This window comes from Salmo salar, chromosome 17 (assembly GCF_965601325.2).
Source record: "Salmo salar chromosome 17, fSalSal1, whole genome shotgun sequence".
NCBI classification, from domain to species: domain Eukaryota; kingdom Metazoa; phylum Chordata; class Actinopteri; order Salmoniformes; family Salmonidae; genus Salmo; species Salmo salar.
Window position 1 is genome coordinate 51,548,558 of NC_138307.1, and position 11,360 is coordinate 51,559,917.

The 11,360-nt window shown below is 42.1% G+C and overlaps 1 protein-coding gene across 1 annotated transcript; it reads left to right on the top strand.

Annotated features, from left to right (window-relative positions):
* The first annotated feature begins 1,071 nt into the window (after positions 1 to 1,071).
* LOC106576086 (synaptophysin-like protein 1) lies at positions 1,072 to 11,050 on the top strand. The gene is made up of 5 exons (XM_014152972.3): positions 1,072 to 1,496; positions 3,412 to 3,530; positions 4,930 to 5,134; positions 9,154 to 9,345; positions 9,584 to 11,050. Exons 1-5 carry the CDS (start codon positions 1,425 to 1,427, stop codon positions 9,722 to 9,724), a joined length of 729 nt encoding a protein of 242 aa, XP_014008447.1. The 5' UTR covers positions 1,072 to 1,424; the 3' UTR covers positions 9,725 to 11,050.
* Positions 11,051 to 11,360: the final 310 nt, after the last annotated feature.

Sequence of the window (11,360 nt, forward strand, 5' to 3'; positions counted from 1 at the left end):
CCCAACCGTGAAGCACGGGGGTGGCAGCATCATGTTGTGGGGGTGCTTTTCTGCAGGAGGGACTGGTGCACTTCACAAAATAGATGGCATCATGAGGGAGGAAAATTATGTGGATATATTGAAGCACCATCTCAATACATCAGTCAGGAAGTTAAAGCTTGGGTCTTCCAAATGGACAATGACCCAAAGCATACTTCCAAAGTTGTGGCGAAATGGCTTAAGGACAACAAAGTCATGGTTTTGGAGCGGCCATCACAAAGCCTTGACCTTAATCCTATAGAAAATGTGTGGGCAGAACTGAAAAAGCGTGTGCGAGCAATGAGGCCTACAAACCTGATTCATTACACGAGCTCTGCCAGGAGGAATGGGACAAAAATCACCAAACTTATTGTGGGAAGCTTGTGGAAGGCTACCCGAAATGTTTGACCCAAGTTAAAAAATTTAAAGGCAATGCTACCAAATACTAATTGAGTGTATGTAAACTTCTGACCCACTGGGAATGTGATGAATGAAATAAAATCTGAAATAAATCATTCTCTCTACTATTATTCTGACATTTCACATTCTTAAAATAAAGTGGTGATCCTAACTGACCAAAGACAGGCAATTTTTACTAGGATTAAATGTCAGGAATTGTGAAAAACTGAGTTTAAATGTATTTGGCTAAGGTGTATGTAAACTTCCGACTTCAACTGTACGTTGTAAACTAACATTCATAGGCTAGGTTGTAGCAACCTCATGATGGGTATAGGGAAAATGTGAGTATCATTTAGTATCCTAAACCTATCGATGTTACATTGAACTGGGTGAATGGAATGTGAATGAGAGTCATCCAATATGTTGTAATATTTTTTATTTTTTACAAGGCAAGTCAGTTAAGAACAAATTCTTATTTACAATGACGGCCGTGATTTGCTTTCAGGTCATATGACTAGAGTAGCAGAAACTTGCAACAAGAGACCGAAAGATTTTTCCAAACAGAGACCGAAGGTTTAGCAGCTTATTGCGAATACAATACAGACATAAGTTTTTACAGTCATTTGCAGACTTACACAGTGTTTTTGGGGTTAAGAAATTCGAGACGCGCAGTTGAGAGAACCGTTACTTTCCATCATCAGTTGTTTAGCCAATTTAGATTTTTTTTTGTCGACCTAATCCTAGTTGATTCAAGTTGCAACTATCTACCGAGAAAGTAAAAATTCATCTATAAAGGCAAACTTTAGCCGTTTTTCATAATTTGTTTCTATTGTAGCCTCCGGTATTTGCGTAGGAGGGACAGGCATCACCAAAACGGAGCGCACAAACCATTGCGCGCAGTACCACGTCATTCAGTCAAACTTAATGAAACTTGTTTTGTTACTTTCTAGCAACATATACTTAATTTTCATTCAGATAATATTTAGATAGGTGGGGAGTCGGAGGAGATGATAACAGGATTTCGACTGAACTTGGCGCCTCTCAAGGCACCGCTGGGATTCATCAAATTTGTAGAATGGGTAAGTAGGCTACACTGTTCAGAATCCGACTGGAGAAAATCTGCAGCTCAACAGTTCTAATAGCCGAGGGATTTTTCACTCTAGTTCGGGGCTGTGGCCCGAAAAAATAAAATAGAAAAGACATGTACTGTATATCATGCTTTTTTTTTTGCATTTCAATCTATTGCGTGTTGGAGCAAACAACACAAGCTTTCATAAACTAATGTGTCACAGTTTTGTTTTATTTTGTCAGTCTCTTTTCTCCTGATTCTGCAATGACAAAATAATGATAGCCTACAGTATGACATTTATTCAACTCTCCATTTCAGCAAAGTCTGTTACAGTAGTGGGCTGGGGGCTGGATCAGTTTGTACTGGCATGGTTTTGAAATGTCCCTGTACAAAACCCTGATCCTGACTTTCAAATGAAAGGCAAGAGGTGTTATACATTAATTCATGTCTCATTAATAATTTACTTAAATGTTACCCAGCATATACAATCATTATCTTGAAGGGAACATGCAGTTCTGGGGTCAGGAAGCTCTGTACCCCTGACATAATCTGGCACCTAGAAGAAAATGAAATTAAAATTGCACCCAATCAAGCTGACAGGTTTTGCAGAATTAAAAAATCCTTAAGAGCATATTGAAGCACCCTACTGACTCAATCTAAGTAACATAATTCAAAAATCCCCATCAAAATCTGTCCATTTAAGCTAGAGATATCTTGGCTGCATCTCAGTCCACTGCATCCGCCTATGTCGGCCTTCCCCATCTGCGGTGGGAGGTGGCCGAGCTACACCTGTGTTTGAGACCATGAGACATCCCGAAAATCGGTCTTCTCATATGTAATGTCTGAACCTCCAAACCCGGTACCAGTTTAAAAAAATCAATGGAAGTGTGGATGTCGTTTTGGGGTTAAATATGTGTCCAAAAAAACACATATTTCCTGTGCTTTCTTAGGCTGTATCTCCTAGATAAAGGACAGATACTTCAAAACCTTATTCCTTATGATAAATTTTTTGACTGTCTGTTTTTGTCATGAATGTGTTATCAATGCGTTTCTATGGGCTATAGTAGTAATGGGCTTAGACTTTTAGAGAGTTAATCAGAACTGAAGGGGTGTGATCCAGTTTTCAGGCCAGGGTTACATTCCTTCCACTTTTGAAACCATGTTGTCCTGAGAATCCATGCTTTTGGAGAAAATTCATTAATCAAGTTTAACCGACTTGCCTGCATAACTCGGTCAAAGGAATCCTGTGTAGCTATGCAGGAGGAAATTAGGTTAACAATTCAGCTGTTCTCTCTCTCTCACTGTGCAAATCCTTCAAGATACAGGCTGCAGGCAAGACAGGCAGCAACCAGTCAGGCAGCAACACCCAAGTCATCTGACCATAGCAGGCTGTTGTCTCTGTGCATTTGCAGTGCTCACTAGATGTTAATTGCTGTGAAATAGCACAAGTTGCTACAATGAGGTAGTCAGCCAACAGGAAGTTGCCACACTGTGAAATGAAAACATCTGGAGAAGGGTGAGAAAGAAGGGCCTCTCTGGAAGCAAAATGGAGGCACAGCCACAAAGTAGGATTAAGTTCCCCCTAGACACTGATCTAATAGCCTACATCTAGAGAGAGCGAGAGCATCAACAGAGAACCACATAGCTTGCAGCAGAGAGAATGAAAAGAGGATCAAAACAGATCTTTATGTAGACCGTTAGATCCTTCTGGCTCTTGGCAAGCTTACTGTTGGGTGTGATGCTGCATGCAGTCTCTTCAATGATTTCATTCCATTTATCAAAACACCCCCCTGAGCTGGTCTACTACAGTATCTTACAGTATGTCCAATGTAAGCAATGTTTCTCCCTTCTCCCTGCTCAGCTAAAACAGTTTACATGATATATCTCTCTCTCTCAATCTCTCTTTCTTTCTCCGTTTTAAACAGCTGACAGCCATCTTTGCGTTTGGGAGCTGTGGGGGGTATTCTGGAAGGACTATCGTGTCACTCTTCTGCAGCGAAGGAAGGAACGAGACACTGAATGCTACTTTTAGCTATCCCTTCAGGTGGGTGTCAGTCAGTTCTCTCTCTGTGTGTTACTGTGTTTGATAACCCATACAACTATTAGACCCAACTCCAAAAAAGACCCCTTTTGAAATATTTGAAATGCCTTGATGTGTTATCAGATATCCTGCTGGAACTGTGAAGGAAGTTGTTGTGTAGATATCATCTGTAGGAGGATGTTAATGGTGGAGGAAACAACTTGACCCCATGACCTCAACTGATTATTTCCTCCATTAATCTGGATGAGTGTTTTCGTGTGCAGTGTAATGACTGGGGTTTATTCCAGGTGTAGTATGACACAAACAGGAAGTGACCTGTACAGTGAAGATGTATCAGGAAAAACTAGATGACACAGTGAATACTTTTTAATTGTCAATCAGGAAGATTAGCATCTGAAATGTTGACAATATAAAGTCTCCATTCTATCCTCTTGTTATTGTCATTCTATATCCCCTGGGTATAAGTACACTGAACAAAAATATAAATGCAACATGGGGGAGTATTGGTCTCATGTTTCATGAGCTGAAATAAAACATCCCAGAAATGTTCCATATGCAGAATTGAAATGTTAATTTCTCTACCATAAGCCGTCTCCAACGTCGTTTTATAGAATTTGGCTGTACTTCCAACCGGCCTCACATCGCAGACCACATGCATGGCGTTGTATGGGCGAGCGGTTTGCAGATGTCAACATTGTCAACAGAGTGCCCCATGGTGGCGGTGGGGTTATTGTATGGGCAGGCATAAGCTACGGACAACGAACAAAATTGCATTTTATCGATGGCAATTTGAATGCACAGAGATACCGTGACAAGATCCTGAGGCCCATTGTTGTGCCATTCATCCGCCGCCATCACCCCATGTCGCAAGCATCTGTACACAAGCTGAAAATGTCCCAGTTCTTCCATGGCCTGCATACTCACCAGACATGTCACTCATTGAGCATGTTTGGGATGCTCTGGATCGATGTGTACGACAGCATGTTCCAGTTTCCGCCAATATCCAGCAACTTCGCTGGATATTGGGACAACATTCCATAATCAACAGCATGCAAAGGAGATGTGATGCGCTGCATGAGGCAAATGGTAGTCACACCAGATACTGACTGGTTTTCTGATCCACGCCCCTACTTTCTTTTAAAGGTATCTGTGACCAACAGATGTATATCTGTATTCTCAGTCATGTGAAATCCATAGATTAGGGCCTAATGAATTTATTTCAATTTACTGATTTCCTTATGAACTGTAACTCAGTAAAATCTTTGAAATTGCTGCATGTTGCGTTTATATTTTTGTTCAGTATATTTAGTGTGACACTTTTCTCTTACAGAAATACTCTGGATAACTCTGCTATATCATGTATAGATGTACACTGAAGTGTAAAGCTGTGTTGTGTCCCCAGGTTAAACCTGGTTGCTCTAGTGGAGGGCAACACCACTCTATGTAACCACTCTGTGCCCGTCACCCACCTGGTGGGAGACTCCGCCTCCTCGGCCCAGTTCTTTGTGGGCGTGGCCATCATCTGCTTCCTGTACTCTATAGTGGCGTTGCTTGTCTACCTGGGCTACATGCACGTGTACAAGGACTCTGACTTCGGCCCTATGTTTGTGAGTACTGGGAAAGTAAAGGGACAAAACCTAGATTGAGATTCTCATATGTGACTTGAAATTAATATGATTGATATGATTTGATTTTGATTGATGTTATTTATTTAAGTGTCATACACCTACTGTTGCCCAGCCCACATGGGCTTACAAGACACTACTAAACAGAGTACCATTTTCCTTGTACTCAAAACAAAATAATATTTCACAAATGATACGCATACAATAATCATGGCAAGTACAGCTACCATCTAGCCACACTACACAAACAGTACATTTCTCCTTCTCCTCTAGGCATTGTGAACAAACTTTGCAATCTCAAACACATCCTGTCTGAAACAAAATTTAAGCCTCTGCTTGTCCCGTAACCAGAATACTTCACGGTTATCACCAAAGATGTTACAAAAAAGAATGTCTCAGATCATCAAAGAACATCTGAGATTAATATACAGAGGGCAAGAAAACACAACATGGATTTTGTTTTAGATTTCCCCAAGATCACACATTAGGCAAGTTCTCTTTTCTTCAGGCAATCTGTTAGATCTACCCATCTCTATAGCCAGAGGGAGGGTGCTGGATCTGACTTGTGCACAAACTGACCTTTGGCTTTTTGTTAGGTTCAGGTAGACATACCGTTCAAGGGTGTAGTTCTCTTTGATGAGAGTTTACATTCTAAGAAGGGGTTGGAACAAAAATTATTTTTCCAATCGTTTCGTTCTGAACAGAACCATTATTTTTTTCATTCTGTTCCACTGTTCCAACCAGCAAAATAAAGTTCTGAACCGGTTCAAACACCCAAAAAAGTTAGGGTTTGTATCGTTTTTTTCCGTTCCTTTTTACGCCTCTGAAATATTTTTTTAAATATATATATTTAGCTTGACATTAAAATTACTTCACCAATGGATAGAGCAGCTTGCTGTGGAGCAGGCAAGCTACAATATGTACATGCATTAGACAGACAAGTGTAGTATAGGGTGTGATATGCGACAGAAATTTTGCGCGTGAGAAGAGCGCTGGCCATAAAGCGCTGGGCATCTTGTTGTTATGACATGTATAATCTGAATTAGGCCCACAGAATTATACCTAGGAGGAGTGACATCTATGAAGGAACTTTGAATGTCTTTGAACTTCAGAGAGTTTGCTTAACTAACTTTGGACCAGAGCTAGCTAACGTTGGACTAGAGCTAGCTAACTTTGGACCAAAACTAGCTAACTTTGGACCAGAGCTAGCTAACGTTGGACCAGAGCTAGCTAACGTTGGACCAGAGCTAGCTAACGTTGGACTAGAGCTAGCTAACGTTGGACCAGAGCTATCTAACGTTGGACTAGAGCTAGCCCTTGATCATGACTCTCAGTTCCATTACATTACACATAATGCCGCCTAGAGTTTTCGAGAGCTAGACAACAAGTTTGTGTAGCAGAGCGGCACAAGAACAGATCTTACCTTTTTTGGTGTTAATAAATCCAATGTGAAACGTGATAAAAATCTCTCTCCCTAATTTCTGAAACACGCGTGTAACGTCAGCAGCTACAGTAGACTATGCTTTGGAGGGAGGGAAGGGGCAGTTAGCCTACACACACACACTGGCAAAGATTTTCAGCTGGAAGGCAGGCAGGCAGACACTAAATTTCTGAGTGGCAGAGTGAGGGCTTTGCATAGGCACTTCGTTGCGTTTTTTTGTGGAACTGAAAAAAAATGCCCAGAACATTATTAACTGGTTCCCATGCTTTTAAAATAACAGTTCTGTTCCAGGACAGTATTAGATGACTTTCGTTCTCGGTTATGGTTCTGTTCCTTGAAAAATGCCATTCTTTTACCAATTTGGGTTCTGTTCCTTGAACCGGTTCCAACCCCTGGTTCTAAGTTTAGGTTTAAACCAAATACCAGCTGTCCATTTTTCCTAGTGTATCAGAAAATGCTTGTCCTTGATTTGGTTGATTCGACATGATAATTTGTTCCTGAATATATACTGCTAATCAGTTTTGAATAGCAGAAGTCTCCCATTGATATTAATAAAATGTGTCTGTATGTCCTGACTTCTTTTTTATGTCTGACCACCACCCCTGGTGACTCAGCAAAAAAAATCAGCAAAAAAAAGAAATGTCCCTTTTTCAGGACCCTGTCTTTCAAACATAATTCGTAAAAATCCAAATAACTTCATAGATCTTCATTGTAAAGGGTTTAAACACTGTTTACCATGCTTGTTCAATGAACCATAAGCAATTAATGAACATGCACCTGTGGATCGGTCATTAAGACACTAACAGTTTACAGATGGTAGGCAATTAAGGTCACTGTTATGAAAACTTAGGACACTAAAGAGGCCTTTTTACTGACTCTGAAAAACACCAAAAGAAAGATGCCCAAGGTCCCTGCTCATTTGTGTGAATGTGCCTTAGGCATGCTGCAAGGAGGCATGAGGACCGCAGATGTGGCCAGGGCAATAAATTGCAATGTCCGTACTGTGAGACGCCTAAGACAGCGTTACAGGGAGACAGGAAGGACAGCTGATCATCCTCGCAGTGGCAGACCACGTGTAACAACACCTGCACAGGATCGGTACATCCGAACATCACAACTGCGGGACAGGTACAGGATGGCAACAACAACTGCCCGAGTTACACCAGGAACGCACAATCCCTCCATCAGTGCTCAGACTGTCCGCAATAGGCTGAGAGAGGCTGGACTGAGGGCTTGTAGGCCTGTTGTAGGTCCTTCCCAGACATCACCGCCAACAATGTCGCTTAATGGGCACAAACCCTCTGTCGCTGGACCAGATAGGATGGGCAAAAAGTGCTCTACACTGACGAGTCGCGGTTTTGTCTCACCAGGGGTGGTGGTCGGATTCGGGTTTATCGTCGAAGGGATGAGCATTACACCAAGGCATGTACTCTGGAGCGGGATCAATTTGGAGGTGGAGGGTCCGTCAAGGTCTGGGGCGGTGTGTCACAGCATCATCGGACTGAGCTTGTTGTCATTGCAGGCGGTCTCAACACTGTGCGTTACAGGGAAGACATCCTCCTCCCTCATGTGGTACCCTTCCTGCAGGCTCATCCTGACATGACCCTCCAGCATAACAATGCTACCAGCCATACTGCTCATTCTGTGCGTGATTTCCTGCAAGAGAGGAATGTCAGTGTTCTGCCATGGCCAGCGAAGAGCCCGGATCTCAATCCCATTGAGCACGCCTGGAACCTGTTGGATCGGAGGGTGAGGGCTAGGGTCATTCCCCCCAGAAATGTCTGGGAACTTGCAGGTGCCTTGGTGGAAGAGTGGGGTAACATCTCACAGCAAGAACTGGTAAATCTGGTGCAGTCCATGAGGAGGAGATGCACTGCAGTACTTAATGCAGCTGGTGGCCACACCAGATACTGACTGTTACTTTAGATTTTGACCCCCCCCTTTGTTCAGGGACACATTATTCCATTTCTGTTAGTCACACGTCTGTGGAACTTGTTCAGTTTATGTCTCAGTTGTTGAATCTTGTTATGTTCATACAAATATTTACACGTTAAGTTTGCTGAAAATAACACAGTTGACAGTGAGAGGTTCGTTTCTTTTTTTGCTGAGTTTATGTTGCCTGTTTGTATAAAATGTTTTCATTGTAATATGTTCACTTGCCCAGGGACTGCAGAGGGAAATTTACTATAAGTTAAATCTGGTTCAACACATCATTTCTCAGTGTTCTGAGATTTATGTTTTTGTTGTACGTCATCCCCGTCCCAAAAACGTATTCAATAAATAGGCCTATGTGTTTTAAGCCAATTTCTTGAGTTATTCATGCACATCTTCCAGTAGGATGTGAACAATTTATTTGGTGTGGTCCTACAACTGTTTATTCTGTCTTGATAACTCCTTTTGTCATTGTCACGCCAAGCAAGACATCACAAACAGATCAGGGATCAGGCTACAATTGAATGCACTTCCTTATCCATTTTAAACCATGCTGAAGCAAAGTGGTTCCAACGGGGGAAAAGTAAGTGATGATGACTTCGGTTTCCTCTTCCCTCTCTCCCCCCAGGATTTTGGTCTGACGGCAGCGATTGCCTTCCTGTGGCTAGTGTGTTCCTCAGCATGGGCCAAGGGGCTGCAGAATGTGAAGGATGCCACCGGGACAGCGGGCATCACCTCCACACTGGCACTCTGCAAGGAGAGCGACGTGTCCTGCGAGGTCACTGACTTCGCCAACATGCGCACCCTCAATGTCTCTGTGGTGAGTAACTCAACCGTTTTTTAAAATCTTCTTATAGATGATACTTGTTAATCAGAATGTATCAAGTTCACATTCACTTGAATTACATGATAATTACATAGATAAAAAAGAGATGAAATGAAACATTTTCCTTTAGTTTTTCTGCATATCCAACAGAAATACTGTGTTTGCCATGCTCACTTCTGTTTGACCACATGGTCTCACTCTGACTAAAGTGATCTCTGCCTATCTCCTCTAGGTGTTTGGGTACCTGAATCTGATCGTGTGGGCTGGCAACGCCTGGATTGTGTACAAGGAGACCCGCTGCCACTCTCAGAAGTACACTGCCCAGCACGGGGCTGGTGCCGGGCGTGGACAACACGTCCCTGCTGCTATCTAACACTCTACTCCACTTCCAATGCCAAAAATAGCCCCTACACACCCCTGTAGATCTGAGAGGATTGGATTGATACACTCTAAGTTTTATGGTAATAGGCAGCTTCACCTTGCCTGCTGATTGTCTGGGTGGAACCGGCCATGTTTTTACTGTGCCTTAATTATCAATATCTATGCTTTGTCGAATATATCTGTGTCTTCAATACCCGTACCAATATTGGGCCATGCCTTTCTGTGCCTTAGCATGCTAATGCTTTCTCTCCTCGTGCCTTCTCTAACTTCTAAACCGGTGCCTTCTCTCACCAGTAAACCTCACAAACACCTGGTACATTCTCCTAAGCTGTGGTACAGACTCATTGACAGCATTTGTGCACTTTGACCTGCAGCTACAGTGTCTTTGTTCTGGGCATTTCTACCAAACCCTAACCTGGGATAATTCAGATTCTTAAACAATGTGTCCTTTCACCTCATGGCCTAGAAGGAATCATGATCTGTCCTCACTTGCCTCTTTTTGCCAAGTGTGGCAGTCTTGCTTTCGTCCCTCTCCTTGCCCCAACCTGGGCTCGAACCAGGGACCCTCTGAACATATCAACAACTGCCTCCCACGAAACATCATTATCTATCGCTCCACAACTACTTCAAGGTCTCAGAGCGAGTGACGTCACCAGTTGAAACTCTACTAGCGCACACCACTAACTAGCTAGCCATTTCACACAAGGATGCATGTGTCTCTGAATGTACCGCTGGCCATATGCTTAAATTATATAAATTAAAAAAACATTTTAATGTTTGTTTCACTTGAAATTAAGTAGAACTTTCCAATCTTGATCTTGTATCTTTCAATGTCATCTTCTGTAGCGAAGACTGATTTTTTTATTATGTTCTTTAGTCCGCCATGTTTTTTGTACTTTCTATTATGTTGTTTGTTGAACCACAGTCACTAAGAAATTGTGCACTGTCTGTGCATGTGCTGGCTTTATGTTTTGAAATCTCCTGTTTTGTTATGATGGCTTAATCAATTATTATTTCCTGTCATTACCTTTGCATTTCTGATCTATTTTCTGTTATAACCTTTGATCTAATAAAAGTGTAACTTGAAGTGCTTGTGTATGGAAGGCCAACGTTAAGTTTGTGTATGTGTGTTTGTTTGTAATGTCTGGTATACTGGTTATGCCTCTGTCTTCGTCTTGTAATCATCAGTCCAACTTTAGCTTTATGGAGGATTTTTATGTGTCTGCCCTGTTGTGGAGAGAGACGGAGCTGTCCTTTCCAGAACATGCAAATTATGAATGTCTTCTTTCTTTTTGAATAAAAACCAATGCATTTCCTACATTCTGTGTTTCCTTTTTTTTTGCATAAAAGTAGAAGGGTCTCTCTCTCTCTGGTAATATTTACTTCATTTACAAGCCATACTGGGGAGGTTGCAGGAGATTTCTGACCCAAAGACTCCTGAAGACCATAATGCAGCTTTTGTTTCATGGTCTGTCCTGTGACCTCACTGTTTACTGTTCGTCTGGAGAACAAACGGTATATTATCTGGTGAAGCTGCTCCAGTGTGTCTGAGCTGATCACTGACATCCTTAACGCATCATTCCTCCCATCCTTAAAGTGCTCATCTGACATGACTGGATGGTTTACAT